Source organism: Peromyscus californicus, unplaced genomic scaffold, assembly GCF_007827085.1.
Source record: "Peromyscus californicus insignis strain IS unplaced genomic scaffold, ASM782708v3 Scaffold_18__1_contigs__length_77618521, whole genome shotgun sequence".
Lineage (NCBI taxonomy): Eukaryota > Metazoa > Chordata > Mammalia > Rodentia > Cricetidae > Peromyscus > Peromyscus californicus.
The window spans coordinates 29,016,343-29,037,102 of NW_026294480.1; the positions used below are offsets into that span (position 1 = coordinate 29,016,343).

Genomic DNA, 20,760 nt, shown 5'->3' on the forward strand with positions numbered 1-20,760 from the left:
AATGACATGGTGACCCTAGCACCTCTAAGTCCCATGACAATGTGTTGAGCCTCTGGCAAAACAGTAACAAAAGAAAGTATTTCCTTTGATGAGAACATACCCATTTCTCCATAATTTGAAGGTGCTATTTAGTTATTAATAAGACCGTTGAGCCGGGCGGTGGTGGCGCACGCCTTTAATCCCAGCACTCGGGAGGCAGAGCCAGGCGGATCTCTGTGAGTTCGAGGCCAGCCTGGTCTCCAAAGCGAGTTCCAGGAAAGGCGCAAAGCTACACAGAGAAACCCTGTCTCGAAAAACCAAAAAAAAAAAAAAAAAAAAAAAATAAGACCGTTGCGTGCTTCTGTGAGAAGGGTGCCTGTGATCATAAAATAAATTTATCAGAGCATATGTGGGGTTCTGAAGTGATAATTCCAGAGTGGTCTGCCTGCTCCTTTTCTACAGCATTCTCTTGTTTGGGCCTGAGGGCTAATAAACATACAGAATGTGTCCCTGGATGTGCTTGGTCAGCCAGTACCATTTGGAAATACATATTTCATTTGACAGCATTTGTAAGACACATATTTTCCCCTCAGAATAGCTCACAGTGTGAAAATGCTTCCATATGCTGTAAATGAATCCTCACTTTGCTGAGGGAGGAGAGGAGCAGAAATACAATCTAGGTTTCATGGGACATTGAAGTTGTGTCCTGAGCAGGCACATGGGTTCAAAGTGCCTTATTCTTAATGTTACTCTCAACTAATTATGCATCAGTGTTTACTGTTAAAATTAAGCAGGTAATTTTGATGCAAAAGTATTTTCTTCCTAAGAATTAAATCACTATTCTAAAAGACTACTATATATTCATGCATTGAATTCAGATAAACTTATATCCTTCCATTTCAGCAGAGAGATAACACTGTTTTTAAATTCCTTCATGATTCACAAAACACAATCAGTATGAAAATAATGTGTAGCTAGAGTTTTTCTGGTCCTGCCTGGCCCACAGTCAGGACAAATCTCTGTCATCTGCCAGTCCCACAGCTGCTCAGACCCAACCAAGTAAACACAGAGACTTATATTGCTTACATACTGTATGGCCATGGCAGGCTTCTTGCTAACTGTTCTTATAGCTTAAATTAATCCATTTCTATAAATCTATAACTTGCCACGTGGCTCGTGGCTTACCGGCGTCTTCACATGCTGCTTGTCATGGCGGTGGCTGGCAGTCTCTCTTACATGCTGTTTGTCATGGTGGCGGCTGGCAGTGTCTCCCTCAGCCTTCCACTTCCCAGAATTCTCCTCTCTCCTTGTCCCGCCTATACTTCCTGCCTGGCCACTGGCCAATCAGTGTTTTATTTATACAGAATGATATCCACAGCAATAATGAATGTGACTTTCTCCAGTTTCTAAAACCTGCCCATCTCCGTCTGAGTCTTTGAGCGAGATAGACTCCCTGCTTCCCCATTTCCACAGGAATAACCAAGTGTTCTACTGTGGTTGGTCCTTGCAGACCTAGCCAATAAAAAGGAAGCCAATCTGCCATCCAGCTTCCAAACCCAGAAAGCTATAGCCCCTGTCCTCTCGGGAGCACACAGGAAGTCTAGGCACAGTCTGATCCTTGATGGGAAGGCTCATCTACCCTCAGACTCCTGGGAGCTGGAAGTAAGCAGGGATAATGTTCTGCTTGCTCTAGATTGTTCTGTACAAATAACATGCACACTAGGACAGAATTAGGATGTAAAGGGTAAAGAGCAATCTGTATACTTACTGCAAACACTCTGTTCATCACAACATAATAATATAGAAGTAGGAGAACAAATTTCACCCTTAAAATTTATGTGACCTGATGTTTTCTCAGGGGAGTTGAAAATGGCCCTTCAAATGTAATATCTCATGACCACTGGAGTCTCAGAATAAATCAAGCTTGGAGGATTGGAAAAGCCATGCTAATTGCATGACTTTTTCATTTTTCTAAGTGGTAAAGTAAAAAACATTGACCACTTTAACATATTAAGGATACAAAATGGCATTAACTGCACTCACATCATTGCATAAGGATCACCATAACCCTATCCCCAGAGCTTCACTCTCATCCTTTACCCAAGATCTTGCATTTAACAGTAAAGCCTCATTCCATACCCCACTCCCCAGCCCTGGAAACCACTATTTACCTTCTGTCTTTGATATTTCCACATACTTCATAGAAGTGGGATATTCAATATTTGTCTTTAAATTTGTCAGTATTTGTATTTGAAATTGCAGTGTGTGTGTGTGTGTGTGTGTGTGTGTGTGTGTGTGTGTGTGTGTACCACAGTGCACACATGGAGGTCAGAGGGCAACTTGGGGGTGTTGGTTCTCTTTTTCCACCATGTGGGTTCCAGAAGGAGAATTTAGGTCATCAGACTTAGTGGCAAATGTCTTTACCTGCTGAGCCATCTCTCTGACCCTATACCTGTCTTTTTAATCTAGCATAATATCTTCATCCATGTAGCAGCAAAGGCTGAATAATGATCAATTCTCTATCTATTTATCTATCTATCTATCTATCTATCTATCTATCTATCTATCTATCTATCTATCTATCTTTCTTTCTTTCTATCTATCCATCTATTTATCTACCTATCTGCCTATCTATCCATCTATTTATCTACCTATCTGCCTATCTATCTACCTTTCTCTCTCAGAGGTGATGAAGTACACAGAGCATTTACAACTTTATTTTAGGGGTATAAAATGGCATTAACTATACTGTATTATATAACACACTTTGCATTTTTAATCCTTTAGTCCATTGATGGATATTTAAATCAACGTCTCCCTGCTTTCCTCTTCCTCATTTCTCTGATGCGTTTGGCTCCATACTTCTAACGTCTACATGCCCTCACCAGTCTCCCACCTTCTCTTGCCATTTCTTCCCCCCCTACTCTTATACACTCATAGCTTTATAGACATGTTTAATGTTAGAATTATTATATGTCAGGTCTATTGTCTTCTTCTATGTATGCAGTGTTGGTGACTGAACCCAAGGCCTTAGGCATGCTAGGCTAGTGTAACTACTGAGCCACCCACTGGTCCCTAACGACTCTGGTACTTTCAAATGAAATGTCTGCAGTTACCGCACCTTAAATCCTCTATCACTGTGAGGGGGCAGCTCTTACACAGCTGTACCGAGATGGAGTTCTTTGTCCTAGCCACTGACCTCGAGCACAGTTTTCAGTGCTAGTGTAAGATTTGTGGTGCATAATGTCAGTGGGGCTAAGTGATCTTGGAAACCTTGAGACTCACTGACTTATGGCTGCCAATCACTCGAATAAACTATTTAGAAAATAGATTTATTCATTTGTTAAGGGTTAGTTGTTATCAAGGACAATAGCAGTCTTTTAAGTTTAAGGCTGAAAGAGCGAGAATTGTTCACACAGGGAGGAAGAAGTTTCATGTGTCTGCGATGATGCTTTTTAGATTTGTCTACATGACTTCTCTGCATCTTTAAATTTGTAGCTACGCTTGTTTTCTAAACCTCCCTCCAGACCTTAGTTGTTTCTTCACAATCCAAATAGCCACTCTCCTTAACTAATTTTAGCTTAATTCCTTTCTCAAAAAGAAAAACAGTGGAAAATACCTTAACTCTACCCATCTTTGAGACTGAGGCACCTTGCAAGCAAAGTGTCTTGTGAAATAAACAGAATTCATAGTCAGCGGTGCTAGTTTGTGTTTTGCCTGTGGTCGGCTTATGAACACGTGCACACGAGCATGCACACACACATACACACACACACACACACACACACACACACACACACACACACACACACACACACCCCTCTACCTACAACCACGTTTCTCTACAGATGACTAAAGGATAACACAGCCAACCCCCAATCCCACTGGTCTACTTCTAATATTTCCAGACTTTGTCCTTCTTTTGCTCTTTGTCCTTACATGGCAATGTCCCTACGCCCTTTTAGAACTCGTGTGTTTTTTGATTGACCACGGTGGATTTACCCCACGGCCCCCGTACTTGCTAGGTAAGTGCTCTTCCACTTAGATGTATTTGAAGTCCTCTTTTTTCATTTTTCACTTTGAGACAAGATCTCACTAAGTTGCCCAGGCTGCCCTTGACAGAAATTGTTCTTAGGCCAGGCAGACTTTGAGCTTGGTGACGCTTTTGCTTCAGTCTCTAGAGCAGCTTGGATCATGTGTCACCATGCCCACTGTATCCTAGCTTCTTGCAAATGATTTTGGAACAAGAGAAGATTTGATGACAATTACTTCAGCAGGTCATTGTACAAATCCCTTCAGGTCATTGTCCCTGGTTGAAAGTCTAGATCATATTCCTATGACCTTTTGGTTGTCAGTTGCCATCCCCCGCTGTGAGGTATCTGATCACTGGGTAGAAGGAATGCAGCTTTACAATGAATAAAATTTTTAGTGCATTTTAAATCCTGACTTTTGGGCATTTTGCTAGATTTGCGTATCGACTTCATTAAAAAACAACTGGGATGTGAAGCTTCCTTTGCCAAAATGTTGATTAAAATTTCAAGTCAAGTTAATGATTTAATACAATAGCTGACCCAACGTTTGAAACGTAGTCTCCTGTTTAAATTAAAAAAGAAAGCTGGGCCTGGGACTGTAGCTCTGGAGTAGAGCACTTGCCTAGCATGTGTGAGACTCTGGGTTCAATCTTTAGCATTGTCAAAAACAAAAGGTGAATTATAATAATGACCATTATTTAGCCCTTTTTCAATTTGTAGCTTTGAATAACTAACAACCTAAACCATTTCTGTCAAGCCATTTCAGCCCAGTTTATTAAAAAAAATGGTGCATTACATTGCTTAATACTTCATAAGATGTAAAAGACATGGGTTCTCAGGATTAAACAAAACTGCTAGCCTGGCCAATGGGTTGCTAGTTTAGGGTCCATAGGTTTGCACTGATACAGCTACATTTTCTTACTGGTTTTGTTTAGACTAAAAATTACCCCCCTGATATCTGTTGGATGTGGTTCAAAATCCATATAGAATTTAATTGGTGACTCAGTAATAGCCTATTTGAAGCAACCAAACCACAAATTGAGTTCAAGGGCACCAGCCACCAGGGCAGCTCTTTCACAAATTTACCTGAATATATAACAGGCACTGGGCATGGCTCAGTCAACCCAGACTCAGGCCTGACTCAAGGTTATCTAAGCTACCTTTTGTAATGAAAGAAATACATGAAGTGCTTAGTGGTGTCTGACATCTAACAAATGTTCCATAAACACAATTTGTTCCTATGTTAATGCTGTGGCATGGTCTAAGATACAAACCTACTTCTCTGCTCTCAAAAAAGTTGTCAAACATTAGTTACTTCATGTGATTGTCCTCAAACCACAGGCTCTTGGAAGTCCTTGTTGGAAAGTATCACCCTCATATAACACAGAACAGATAATAAGGGTTGCAGTTAGATTAAGACCACCTTCCCTAACCCCACTGTGGCAGCACACACGTATGTGGGCTGTAGGTATGTCGAGGTCTTGCCTCTTCATCGCATGGGGCCAGCTGCCAGACTCTACTCTGAGTGCTATGCATACTTTATCACTATTATATATATGCCTGATTGCAGAACCCATGAGAATGCACTTTTCCCTATGACAGTCCAACTGGCTGCAGAAGACATGAGCAAAGGTTTATGATTTACGCATGAAGGCTAGCCAAAGTTCACTACCTTTGGTGGTATCTGATGACTTACTGGGGTATTCGTACCCAAGGGGCTGTTTTCAACACCAGGAAACTCTCACTACTAGCTCCTCACTTATCTATCTCAATATCAAAAAAACGTGAGAGTTACTGCAGTTAGCATCAGAAATAGACTTTTAGTGAAATTATTGACATTCAAGAACCTTGGACTATCTAAAATGTTTCAGGAGTGCCTCCTAGTCTTGCAAAAATGGATAGAAGAATCTGGCCAGGCACATGGTCTGTACCCAAGTTCAGTGTTCAGTGTCCAGTGTTTTTTACTGAAGGTCCAGTGTCCATTAGTGAACAGAAGAATTCCTAGCTACTAACTGACTACACAGAACACTGTCTGCAGAATGCTGTTTCATCTAAGCAAACTTGGTAGGAAAGATGTAATCAGATTACTAAAAGCAAAGAAAGTTTGGAACATCATATTAACTATTTCATGCTTGTTTGCACATAAATATTTGCTTAATAAGTGCCTGTCCGCTCAAAAGAGCTTGGCCTAAGACTTCCTTTTTTTTTTTAACACAACAATGCAACTGTCAGGGTGTGGTGATATCGTGTTCCCCAAAATATTGTGCACCCTAATAAACTTATCTGGGGTCAGAGAACAGAACAGCCACTAGATACAGAGGTTAGAAAATGGTGGCACACACACACCTTTAATCCTAGCATTCCTAAGGCAGAGACCCATCTGGATCTCTGTGAGTTTAAAGCCACACTGGAAACAGCCAGGCATGGTGACACACACTTTTAATCCCAGGAAGTGATGACAGAAAGCAGAAAGGTATATAAGGTGTGAAAACCAGAAACTTGAAGCTTTTGGGGGTTAAGCTTTTAGGGTTTTGAGCAGCAGTTCAGCTGAGATTCATTCTGGATGCTTCCAGTCTGAGGAAACAGGATCAGCTGAGAAGTTGGCCAGGTGAGGTGGCTGTGGCCTGTTCGGTCTTTCTGATCTTCCAGTGTTCACCCCAATACTTGGCTCCGGGTTTGTTTTATTAATAAGACTCTAAGATTCATGCTACATTGGGGCATAACAATTTTTACCCCATTTCTAACTTTTTGGTGGTTACCTCTCCACAAAAATGCCAAAGCTATAAATGACCAAAAAGCCCAAATTAGTGTTTAGTCACTCCCATCTCATATAGAATCAAAACCAAAGATCTTATATAAGTGCTCTCCATCCCTTCTCTCAGCTCTCACTGGGTCCTTAACACTCACCTAAGCCAACTCAGTCTTCTTTTGGTCCTTCCAAAGCACTGGTACCCAGTGACCCACGGCAGCCACAAACAGCAGATGAGAACATGTTAGAAAGGAAAATTCTCAGTCCCATCAATCCCTACAGACATTCTACTTGGAAAGTCACCACTTAGAAACTTCTAGCAACTGTGCTCATTTGATGGTTGGTTGGTTAGTTTTTGAGACAAAGTCTTGCTTTATAGCCCAGACTAGCCTGGAATTTGCAATCCTGCCTCTGGTTCTCAAGTGCTAGGTGCAACCCCAAGTTTGGGAACCACCAACTGACACACTGTTATATAACAGCCCCCAAGTTATTCTCCGACATTATTGTGAGTATTCTGTTTTGTGTTTTATGGTTTTAACCCTGCATCATGATTGACTCATAATAGGAATTTATCATGGGTGTGTCGATAGTCATCCCTTGTACATGAAGGGAACCATGGAGTGACATTGTACTAAAGCAAGCAAGTCAAGAACCAAAATCACACACGGAGTCTAACTCATGAGCCTCCCTACCTGTACTTTTGCACCAAACTAAACCCGGAGGCTGTGCTCCTAGTGTTACACAGCTTTCTCCCTCATGTCCTGCAGGTCTCTCTGCACATATCTCTTCCCTAATGAGGCCTGCCTGATTTCTTAATGAGCACCCTCCACGATGACACTTCCCGTCCTTTCTACCCAAGTTTTCTCCGTCTGTAGTATAACCACTTACACTATAAATTTTATTTCTTTTCTTTACTGTCTGCCCTTCAACCTGTTAGAAAGTGGTGTCACGTGGGCAGGAAGTTCTGAGAGCTTTGACCTCTAGAACCTTAACACGGTAATTCAAGCCAGAGGTTCAGAAAACATCTATTTAATAGAATGAATGGATCTCTTCATGAGTTTAAGCAAGAAGAAGAACTTGAGAGCTGGGTGGGGGGGGGCAGGAAGTTCATGAAATAGTCCATTTTTGCTGTTTACTACAAGAATGTTTGTAAGATACCATGGGTTTAACAGAAAAAGTGAATTTTGAGGAAAGAGAAACCATTGACTCTAAATGATGTTCGATGTCAGACAGGGGCCTAAAAAAGCAAAATGCTAAGGTCTCTCCCTAGCTATTTTTTGGGGGTTCAGGGGATCAAATTTAATGCTTTGTTCATGCTTATCACACAATGCACCACTAATCTCTACCCCTAGCCCAAGCTGTGAGATAGTGATTTTTTATCATATTTCAATTTATCTGTCTTAATCTCTTTGATTTGCTAATTTTACGTCTCTGTGCTATTAATAGAGGAGCTCTCAGCTCAGGGATCATTTAAACCACAAAGTAGTGCTAATTACTAAGCTCATGGAGGCTAACGACTCCCATTTCATACTGAAGGCTTGCTAGTTCCTGAGCCGAGCTGCGACTACACTGCCAACAGGCCACTGTTGTGTTCTTGCTTCTTCGGCAAGTAGTTAAAATTCACCAAGACACTCCAGTCCCTTCATTATCTGCTGAAGTGGACAAAAGAGGCCTGGAGGCAACTCAAGAGAGCTAAGCCTCCCAAGCAATCTCACACTTAAGAACACAGAAGGATAAATCACAAACAATAAAATGCATGGGTTAAGTTTTGAGAACTGTATATCCTCAAGTAACCAAACCTCTGTTCTGATGTAAGACGTGTCCACTACCCAAGAAGTTCCTTCATGTCCTGTTTGAAAACTTTCCCTACCGTGGGAACAACTGTTGTGATTTCTGTCACCATGGCCCAGTTTTGTTTCAGAATTTCATGTAATTAGACTAAAACATCATATACTTTTTGGTGTTTGGTTTGTTTTGACTCAAAATAGCATTCTCCAGGACTCACCTTCATGGTTGAATATTTCAGTGATCCATTCCTTTCTACTAAATGGTATTCCAGCCTATGAATACACACAGTGTGCTTATCTATGTACGGCCATTTATAAATAAAATCTGCTCTGTGTATTCATTCATTTCATACTTCCCAGTGGAAGTGATGGTTCATAGGGCTAACTTTAAAAACAAAACAAGACAAAACAAAACAAAACAAAAAAACACGACTAACTCAGTTTTCAAACTGGTTAAGCCACTTCACAGGAATGCACAAGAGTTCTCCACATCTTGCCAGGCGGTGGTGGCGCACGCCTTTAATCCCAGCACTCGGGAGGCAGAGCCAGGCGGATCTCTGTGAGTTCGAGGCCAGCCGTGGCTACCAAGTGAGTCCCAGGAAAGGCGCAAAGCTACACAGAGAAACCCTGTCTCAAAAAACCAAAAAAAAAAAAAAAAAAAAAAGAGTTCTCCACATCTTTTTTCAAACATTGTATTGTCAGTAGTTTATATTTTAGCCACCATGGTTACATTAGTCATCTTTCCATAGTGTGACAAAATATCTTCAGTAACCCATTTAGAAAGAGGAGAAATGTATTCTGGCTCACAGTCGGGAAGTTTAAGTTCGTGGTTGGTTCATCCTACCGTTCTGGGCCCGTGGTGGCACAGCAGTGGGAGAGCATAGAGGAGTAAAGCCACTAAGTTCATGGTCAGAAAGTTTAAAGAGGAGAGAAAAAGGCAGAAGACCCATTAACCCCAAGGGCCTCACAACCATGAGGTTTTCCAATGGGCCTCACTTACTCCAACGCCTCCAGGAGTGCCACACCTGCTAAGAAGCCTTTGACACATAGACCTGTGATGACATCCCAAATTCAAACTACGGCACTCACAGATGCACAGTGATGCCTTGTGGTGGATTTATTCTGTATTGCTTTAAGAAAGAACAATGTTGAGCATTTTTAATGTACCTATTGGCCATTTTGTTTTAGAAGTATGTGTCAGACCATTGGCCCACATTTTAAATCAAATTATTTTTCTTGAGTTGTAAGAGTGCTGTATGAATACATGACACAATCATTTTTTCCAGTCTCCCTTATTCATAGTATCTTTTTAGTAACAGATACTTTCAATGCTGATAATCTAATTTATATACTTTTATAGCTTAGTGATTTTCATGCCTGCCATCAAAAACTGTCCATTCCAATGGTAGGGATATTTTCTTATACTTTCATCTAAAAATTTTATACACTTAGCTTTTGTGTTTTAGTCACACCCCATCTCAAGCTAGCTTTTATGGAAAAATGGGTTTTGAAATTTGTTTTAGTAATATGTTTTTGTGTTTGTTATACAGTTGTTACAGAAAAGACTACCTTTTCTCCTGTTAGAGTTATTTGGGCTCTTTGTCAAAGACCAGCCCTATATCTGTTTTTTTTTGTTTTTTTTTTTGTTGTTGTTTTTGTTTTTGTTTTTGTTTTTTTTGTTTTTTGTTTTTTTTAAATTTATTTTGCAATACAATTCAGTTCTACATATCAGCCACGGATTCCCTTGTTCCCCCCCTCCCGTCCCCCTCACCTTCCCCCCAACCCCCCCCCATTCCCATCTCCTCCAGGCAAAGCCTTCCCCACAGACTGAGGTCAACCGGGTAGACTCAGTCCAGGTAGGTCTAGTCCCCTCCTCCCAGGCCGAGCCAAACAATCCTGCATAGGCCCCAGGTTTCAAACAGCCAACTCATGCAATGAGCACAGGACCCGGTCACACTGCCTGGATGCCTCCCAAACAGATCAAGCCAATCAACTGTCTCACCCATTCGGAGGGCCTGATCCAGTGGGGACCCCTCAGCCATTGGTTCATAGTTCATGTGTTTCCATTCATTTGGCTATTTGTCCCTGTGCTTTATCCAACCTTGGTCTCAACAATTCTCGCTCATATAAACCCTCCTCATTCTCGCTAATTGGACTCCCAGAGATCCACCCAGGGCCTAGTCATGGATCTCTGCATCCAGATCCCTCAGTAGTTGGATGAAGTTTCTAGCACAACAATTAGGGTGTTTGGCCATCCCATCACCAGAGTAGGTCAGTTCGGGCTGTCTCTCGACCATTGCCTGCAGTCTGTTGTGTGGGTATCTTTGTGGATTTCTGTGGGCCTCTCTAGCACTTTGCTTCTTCCTATTCTCATGTGGTCTTCATTTACCATGGTCTCCTATTCCTTGTTCTCCCTCTCTGTTGTTGATCCATGCAAGCTTGTACAACCACTTTGGAAATCAATATGGCGCTTTCTTAGAAAATTGGGAATCAATCTCCCCAAGATCCAGCTATACCACTCTTGGGCATATACCCAAGAAATGCTCAACCACACCATAAGAGCACTTGTTCAGCTATGTTCATATCAGCATTGTTTGTAATAGCCAGAACATGGAAACAACCCAGATGCCCTTCAACTGAAGAATGGATAAACAAAATGTGGTACATATACACAATGGAATACTACTCAGCAGAGAAAAACAATGGCATCATGAGGTTTGCAGACAAATGGATGGATCTAGAAAAAATCATCCTGAGTGAGGTAACCCAGACTCAGAAAGACAAACATGGTATGTACTCACTCATAGCAGGATACTAGACATGAAACAAGGATGACTTGTCTGCTACTCACATCACCAGGGAGGCTACCTGGAAAACAGGACCCCAAGAAAGACACAGGGATCACCCAATGACAGAGAAATGGAATGAGATCTACATGAACAGCCTGGACATGAGTGGGGGTAATGAAAGGCGAGGGTCGAGGGAAAGAGAGCTTGGGGGAGCGGGAGATCCCAGCTGGATCAACAACAGAGAGGGAGAACAAGGAATAGGAGACCATGGTATATCTGGTTTTTGACAGCAGGTGAAGGTGCTCGCTGCCAAGCCTGATGACTTGAGTTCATTTCCCATGTTGGAAGGGGAGAGCTGAAGTCCACCAGTCGTCCTTTGACCTCCACATGTGAGCCATGCTCATACATATAACACCCCCACACATACACACACTAAACAAACACATAATTTTAAAATATATTAATGGATAGATATCCAATTCTGCCCCCAAGAATTTGTTTTTCTCTCCTTAAACCAATATTACACTGTCTAGAAATCCAGAATTAGAAGTTGTCAACTTCAGTTGTCTTCTTCAAGATTTATTAGCTAGTCTGGATCCTTTATAGTTCTTTATGACTTTTAAGCCAGCTTGTCAAGTAAAAAATAAACTGCTGGAATCACAGTGAGAATGCATTGATTCTATAGATCAGTGTGGGGGAAGGTTGGTTCCTTAATAATATTGAGTCCTCCAACTCATTAATTCAGGCTCTCTCTCTCTCTCTCTCTCTCTCTCTCTCTCTCTCTCTCTCTCTCTCTCTCTCTTTCTCTCTCTCTCTGCATGTGTGTGTGTGAGAGAGAGAGAAAGAGAGAGGAGAGAGAGAGAGGAGAGAGAGGAGAGAGGAGAGAGGAGAGGGAGAGGGAGAGGGAGAGGGAGAGGGGAGAGGGAGAGGGAGAGGGAGAGGGAGAGAGAGAGAGAGAGAGAGAGAGAGAGAGAGAGAGAGAGAGAGAGAGAGAGAGAGAGAGAGAGAACTTACCCCTTTGAAACAGGGTCTCTCACCAAGCTAGGTTGGTAGCCAGAAAACCCAGGGATTCTCCTTTCTTTGCCCACCACAGTACTAGTGCTACAGGTACACCTATAAGCCTCACCCCCACTTTTTATGTGGGTGCTAGGGTCTGAACTCAGTGCTCATATTTTCACACCAAACTCTCTTACCATTCAGCCATCTCTCCAGTCCCCAAGGATAGAGATTTTCTTATAATTCAGTGAGCTATTGCTTCTCTTGCCCCTGTTTAAATGCACAGACTTTACGCAAATTTTGTTGACTTAATATGCAAATGTGTATATTGTAATATTTTGAACACACACACACACACACACACACACACACACATATATATTAAAATTTAGTTTGTTGTGTGTTGACTTGATATTCTTGATTCTCTTTGTGATTTTTCTGTCAGTCATTTCTAAATAAAGGCACTTTCTTTCTAATATGTAAGCCTTTTATTTCTCCTAAAGAAACTTAGCACACTGGCTAGACTCTTGAGCATCGTGTTGACTAGAAGTGATAATGGTGAGTGTTCTCAGTTATTTGTCTTCTACTATCCAATAGCATTAATTGTTGATATTTGCTTATCTTATAAATGTGCTGCTGTCATCAGTTTCAGAAAGCTCAATTCTATTCTAAATACTTTGATTTTCATTTTCTCAATTAGTGTTGATTTTTTTTGTCCCTCCACTTTTTTTAAAAAGTGCTAATGATACCCTCTCTAGCACTCATGGTATTAGTAATAAGTTTTGTAGTTTTTCATTAATTAGAATATTATCAATTTTATTGTTTTTAAACAAACAACTTTTGAGAACCAAGGATGTACAGACTACTGCCTTGATGCTTTATTCTCAAGACTAGAAAAACAAATGACACTTGTTTATTTGTTTTTCTTAAGTGTACATTCAAATATGTAATTAATATGGCCTTGGGCAACTGTGGCTTTTTTAAAAATGTAGTAAAATATACTTTCCACAATGTTTGTCCTTATGGCAAGCGGTCAGTTCAGAAGAATTAATGATATTGATATTGATGTTAAGCCCACCTCCAGAACTCTTTTTACCTTACAAAATAGAAACTGTATCATTAAGTCATCACTTACCACCACCATCCATCAGGGAAGTTTATTAAGATAAGGATTCCCGACACTAGGAACAAGCTTGAACACAGGAGTCAGATAGTTTTCAGGCCTAAAGCTTCTCCCTTTCCAAACTCTTTAAAAGCAACCCATACCTATCTCTATCAATTTGTGGCTATAAGTGCAAGTAATACTGCAAAGCTAGAACAAAAGTCATTCGAACCTCTGCAAGGCTCCTTCCGGTTGCAGAGAAACGAAAGTAAGTGTAGATTTTCCACCTTTGGTCTGAGTCCATTTGACTGTGCGTCATTCATATGACATCACACTGTGTCGTTCGTATGATGTCACACTGTGATGTCCAGATGACGTCACACTGTGTGTGCAGCATCAGTGCTTCAGAACCACAAAGGAAAGTACAAATCTATTTGGAGAACCATAACAGTGTTTACTGATAACCTCATCTAAATGAAATTATATATTTATAATCATGCAGTAACTATTGAAGTCTCTCTTTGTGCAGGTATGTTTATTTCATTTAGTTCATAAGTTCCCTAGGTAATAAATGAAGGGCATTCATACATAGCTACAGGAAACATTTGAAGAAAATAGCACATTTACAATAATCCAAATGCAATGTGTATTTTATGGTTTTGAATCTATCCAAAGGGTTGAAAAATATTTGCTCTATTCTTAATATTTAATTCCTCAGAAAACCCACATTTGAAAGTAACCTTAGGAGAAAAATGTGTTTGTGTTCTCAGTGTCTGATACTCACCTACTCCATGGTAGGTATTAATTAAAATGTGATGATTATGAATTCAAAGCTGAGAGTGTTGGTCTCTATTCATTTTCTGTATATTTTTCTTTTACTGAAAGCAGATTTTTTTTATACAACATATTCTGATTTTGTTTTCCCCTCCCCAAAATCCTCCTGGTTTCTCCACACCTCCTCATCCATCAGAATCCACACCCTTTCTGTTTCTCATTAGAAAACAGGCATCATGGGATGTCTTGCAATTCTTGACTTTTAGGAAACTGAATAAGTTATGTTGAGAATAAAGCACAATCAGAAAATTACCAAATATGACACATTAAATATATGTTTTCTTTGTCCCTACTCCTTTCACAGAACTTCACAAGCTGTGAATTTCCTGAGTGATAAGTGTGCTTTTTTATGTGAGTGAAGTGACCAAGAGTAGACCCTCAGATATCTTTTAAGGGTAGGGCTGGCCACATCAAGAAGACTAAGCCTATGGTTGGAGGTTGAACTACTCAGCTCCTGCTCATCCAAGGGATGTAGAGAAAGGCTGGTAACTGAGTTTAGTCACATGATCAATGACATCATCAATCACACTACATAATGAATCTCATATAAAAACTTTAGACACTGACTAGTGAAGTCTCCTGGCTGATGAATATATCAATATATGGGAGTAAAGCACACCCTGACTCCATAGAGACCAGCTCCTATGCTCATAATCCTCCCAGACCTTGAGTCTGGTCTCTAAACTGGTTAATCATCCACATTCTCCATAATGAAATAGTGATCACAAGCAGAGCAATACAGAATTCTGTGAGCCATCCCAGGGAATTATCAAGTCTGGCAGAGTGTTGGGAAATTTTGAATTTGTGGTTGAGCTGGCAGAGGTGTAAGCAGCTTGCAGACTCCTGACATTAGTGATGGGTGTCTGGAACCGGGCATCCTTGTGAGCTTATGTGATTAACTTGTGGAGTCTTTGCTAACTCTCCATAGTGTCAGAATTGGATTGAATCACAGGATCCTCAAAGAATTGATGTCAGAAAACTGGTATCAAAACACACAAAGAAAATCAAGAGGCATTCCAAGGCATTTTGAATACTTGTGGGAAAGTTTCTTTGATATGAACCTATGAAAGAAGATCAAATATTGTAATACTAAAGCACACACTTTGTAAAACAATTATATAAAACAAAAAAAACATTTAAAATAGCCCTTAATTATTATATAACGTAGAAAAGTAATTTAACCTTAAAGAGTCTTTCTACACATCTTTAAAGTGAGATAATATACTGGTTTTTAGTAGACCATGTTTTGTGCCAACTTGGCTGGGCTACAGTACCAAGATAGTTGATCAACATGTCTACAGTGCTTTGAGTGACATTAAAATGTGTGTTTAAGTAAATGGCTCTCCACAATGTGAGCAGGCTTCCCCCAGTCAGCTTAAGGCTTGAATAAAACAAAAGGTTTTTCTCTCCTGGACAACAAGGAACAGACATTAACTGGAACAAGCTTATACCTGGACTTGCCAGTATCCATAATTTTCCTCTCTCTCACCCCGACTAGTGCACTATTTTGCATGTTTGCTGCATTAAATGGGAACACAGATGAAGTCATTTGTAAATTTTGAAGTGCTAGAAAACACAAGGATGGTTGTTTGCTTAATATCTGTAAATCATAATGAACCTCACAGATACAAACATTAGTATTTACCAGTGTGATTGATATTACAGATGAATGGATTAAAATTAGCATAGAAGAAGCTGTGAGACAAAAGGAAGAAGAAAGAGGAAGGTGCTCAGTTTCTGTTCTGGACAAATGTAGTGTTTTTGCCATTGAGAATCAAGTTGGGGTGGACAGGAAACTGCAGCTGAATTGGCTTAGCTCATTTATCTACCCTGCATCTGACACAATACTTTGCACAGTTGCTGCCTAAATAGTCAAAGAATAAATAACTTTTATCTCTGCAGTCATCCAAAACAGTACCTTTTCGTGAGTGGCTAGATAGAAAGACTCAGTTAACCAGAGTTAAAATAGAATACATTCGCACACTGTATGGAGGGCTAGAAATACGAATGTATACTAAAACTGGTCATGCTTCAATGGAGTTACATGTTAGTAAATCATAGTCCACACGGTAGATGGGAGAGCTAGAAAGTCAACCTGGCTGAAGTGAGGCCAAAGGCATGAACTCTCAGGTAGCTGGTGTACAAATCTGTAGCCAGGCGTCACTCTGAGGCAATGGCTTTGCTTCCTTGGACCTTTGCTGAACTTAGCATAATAGCAAGGTGCAAACACAGCTTTTGGGCAGAAAAGCCACTGCAACCACACCAAATGGGCAGTTTACACCCCCAGACTGCAATCCATGTAAACTTGCAGGTTCTGGGAACTGGAACCGCATTCAACAGTGTTACTTGTCAGTTCAGACCTCTCGATGACATTCCTTGTGGCACTCAGTGGCCAGTCTGGGCTTCATTAGAGTGCCTCACAACTTTACGGATTATGGGGTTTTTTTGTGGGCAGATATTTTGAGAGCTGGCCACAGAAGAATATGGTTGCTTTCAAAACATTCCGAGTAAAGAGCTTCAGGCTGAGAAAACAGGAGCAGACTGATAGTCTTCTTGGTATTTTGGGAAGTGTGTCACCGTAATGATATTTCCAGCCTTCTCTGGCTAAGGCCAGGGAAGGAGAAACCATTAAGGCAGCCTTCCTTAAATTAAAACAACAGTGGGATATTATTTTCTACTTATAAAATTGGAAACAAATTTTAGAATTAATGCCCAGGACTACTGAGAACATACTTTCATTCATTACTGGAGAGTGGAAAACCACTTGGCCAGAAAAAAAAAAAAAGTTTAAAAATTGCAAAAATCTTTTAAACACATCATTCTCTAAGAATTTATCCAAAGAAAATAATCATCTGTGCACAGATGCTACTACTAATTTATATTTATTTAACAATGTTAATTTTAGTGAAAATTGTCTAACATTGACCACTAAACTAACACTCTAGAGAGCATATAATGACATGAGAATTTGGGCATCATATACTATTAATTAAAAGGCAGTTTACAGAGTATTATGTGTCAAATAAGTCTGTTTTTTTATTTTTAAAAGCAAGCAAAGTAACAATCCACGTACAAACACTGAAAAAAGGCTAGACTGCCTATTAAAATATTCATAGCACCTATCTTTAGGTAGTAAGTTACAGGTCATTTTTTTTTTTTTACTGATTTCTTTAGGCTCCTCTCACCAACTTTCCTATTATGAATATTACATCTAAATGAGGAGAGGTAAGGTCTTAAACATTTCAAGTAAAAATAAAGCAACAAATAAAGACATGGACAAAACCATGATAAACTAAGATTTTCTAGTAACAGAGGAGCAATGTGTATAGTGCTGTCTAAGGCTATTGGTTCAAAACTATTTATTTTAACCTGGATGGTGTAGCATGTTCTGAAATGTTTGCACTGTAGTCATTTTGCAGGAATCCTCTCCTAGCCATGCTATATTAAGCCCTGTGTGGCATGAGATCACTTGGCTCAGCTCAGGATTCTGGCAGGGAGGTGGCTTGAGACATTCACTGAATGTTAGCACACAGATGCCACCTTGAACATGGAAGGTTTCAGTTCATTAGCTGCTGCTCTCTGTGAGAGTGAAATCCAAAGCTGAGTCTACAGGGAAATAAATGAGGGACTCTTGTGCCATATATCCTAGACCCATCACAGACTGCCTCTGGGGTGGGGGGTGATGATGTCATCAGTACACAGGCTTTTCCCACAAGTGTCTTCTGCCGTCCTTAACAATGAACTGGGGAAATAGTCGGTCTATTCCTGTCAATCATCTGCTGGTTGGGTAGTCAATCTGAAATGCTTTTAGAGATTAGTCATGGAAAAGCTATGAGGTGTGGAGGTTAGATGCTCATCAAGTGAAATGCCACACAGTCTGTTCCAGCTCTTTTGGGACTATAAAACAATGAGTGTCAAAAATATGTATTTCCACAAATGAATGAGTCAGAGGTTCACAAAAAAAAGCTAGATTCAAACAAAGGCCTTACCAGTGGTTAGGACATGGGAAATAGTGCCAGGCTAGCAAAACTGTTCTCCACATACACTCTGTCATACTCTACACAGCTGACAATGGCTAGAAGTTTCAGTACACGTTTCCAAGGAATATGTATTCTTGATAATCTTGTAACCATTGATAATCCTTCAAATCAACAGTGAGTCCATGTTAACCCACTGTCCAGCTTCACTATTATTTGTCACCGCAGAGTTTAAAAAACATTTTTTTTTTTTTTTTTTTTTTGGTTTTTCAAGACAGTGTTTCTCTGTGTAGCTTTGCTCCTTCCTGGAACTCACTCTGTAGTCCAGGCTGGCCTCGAACTCACAGAGATCCACCTGCCTCTGCCTCCCGAGTGCTGGGATTAAAGGCGTGCGCCACCACCGCCTGGCTAAAGAGATGGCTCAGCTGTTAAAGGCTAGGCTCACAACCAAAAATATAAAAAACATGTTTTAATCAGAGCTTCCCAAGTGCTTCCCCAACCGTCCCTTTTCCCAAACACGCAAATGGCCAGAAAGTCACAGAACACAGGACGTAGCTGTCTAGACCCACCTTGCTGTTGCTGGTCCTCCTGCACCTTCAGCTGACACGTGCCCAAACCGGTGAGCAGGTGGCTGTCGTCTTTCCTTTGTGTGGTAGACATGGCACCAACAATCTGGCTGTGCCTCGGGGATCACTAGGGCATTTTGTCTTAGCTAGTCATCTAAAACGGCCTCCAGAAGTCACTTGGAAAGAACACAGAGGCACACGCAGATCTCGCCTCGCATGTAAAACATTTACTCCTCGAAGAACATGACAGAGTTTCTTTTCCCCTGGTTAAGAACCCTGCAGTAAAGATTTACCAGTGTTACGTCTCCTGCCTACAAAGATGCCAACTTATTTGGCTAGAAACAAGACTTCGTTCTTTGCTTCAAAACATTCTGAAAACTTTCTCCTTTTCTAATGTAAAATCCTACAAAGAAACTATCTCTCCCGGTCAGTTTTAGCCATTTTCGCTTTCTTCTCTGATCTGGAGTCCAGTCTCTCACGCACAGAGAGGACTGCTGGAGAAACCCACCGCACAGGAGGGAAGTACTGCCGGATTAAGTCAAGGTTTCTCTGCTTGGTCAGTTTACCCTGAGACAGCTGGATGTGCACAGTTCTTAAGGGAGGCTGCAGGGGGAGGAGCCGAGAGAACTAGCTAATTAGCATAAAGAGACCGGCAAGACAAGGCCTTCTGATTGCTGTAATGTAGTGAGCAAGGCAGGCATCGTAAAGAAGCCCTGAGAGCGGGATAATTAACCATCTGACTTCTGCTGCTCTGTGTTTAAAGCACAAGCCCAAAGCGGGGCTTGAGTGGCGTGGATATCCTCGGGCACATGTGAAATGGAAAAGGTACGGCTGGGGCTGGTCATGAGCTCATGGAAATGTACTGCGGCAGCTCCTGGATTCTGTAAACAGCTCTGAGGCTCCAGGCGAGGACAGTTATGGGGCCAAAGCAACTATTTAGAGTTCTGCAAGAAAAAATAAACATACGGAACACTACCCAGAACCTTACCTTTGCTTCCCAGAACAGCCTCCACTGCTGCGGCTGCTCGCGAGCTTTCTTGGGAGTTGCAGTTCACCCCAAACACCTTAGATTCAACGAAGTCCCAGTGAATGCCGTAGGTCCTGTCCTGCAGCATTTACTCCTCGTAGAGTCAGAAAGTAGGTAACAGGCAGAATTCAACAGGCCAGAGCTGTCTGGATGCTGAGGCTTTCTGCTCATATTTGGAAACTGGTATTAAACACCCTAATAAGGTTACTTCCTCATGATATCTGGGGGCAGGGGAATTATGTCTCTTGCTGTTGTTTTGTTTTTTTACACTGAGGGAATTCATAATTTCCCAAGCATATGCTGGTTCCTAAAAACTCATGAAATATATGATTTCTCTTTTTTAAATTCCTATGACTAATAAAAGTGAAACTTTTGTACTACATTTTGTTTTTTAGTTGGTAGAGTGGTCATGAAGATAGAGACATGGAGATGCAGATTCCTGGGCCCAGCTGCACAACCTGGGCTATAAGGTCAAGTTTGGAATCTATATACACACACATGCACCTGCACATGCATGCACACACATGCACATGCATGCAGAGGAAGACACTTTTACACAGACACACACACAGACACACACACACACACACACACACACACACACACACACACACACACACACGTATTTCTTAATTCTTCTGCTCCAGATAAAGAAGCGGGGCTCTTAAACAGAGCTGGTTTTCGCCTTCTTTGACTGACTACAGCTTTCCTGTAGGCCTGTTTCAAGTGCGACCATGTTAGAGAACAGGGCAGATGCTGAGGACCCTTAAGGGTCTGCTTTGGGTATCACTGTGCAGTCCTGGGCAGTGGCCCTGTGACTAATCATCTGCATCAAGGGGATGTCTGAGCTCTTGCCCTGAATGTTGTTACACTTCTGTCTTGTGGGGTTGGGTTTCTAGACCCCACTGGAGTGAACCCAGCGT

At 41.1% G+C, this 20,760-nt stretch overlaps 1 protein-coding gene across 1 annotated transcript in view; it reads right to left on the reverse strand.

Moving 5' to 3' along the window:
* The window catches only part of Ranbp3l (RAN binding protein 3 like), a 51,685-nt gene extending 32,078 nt beyond the window's left edge, over positions 1-19,607 (reverse strand). The window contains exon 1 of the mRNA XM_052743157.1: positions 18,814-19,607. Within this exon, the coding sequence (XP_052599117.1) occupies positions 18,814-18,904 (91 nt within the window). The 5' untranslated portion in view covers positions 18,905-19,607. The remainder of the gene's footprint in view (positions 1-18,813) is intronic.
* Positions 19,608-20,760: the final 1,153 nt, after the last annotated feature.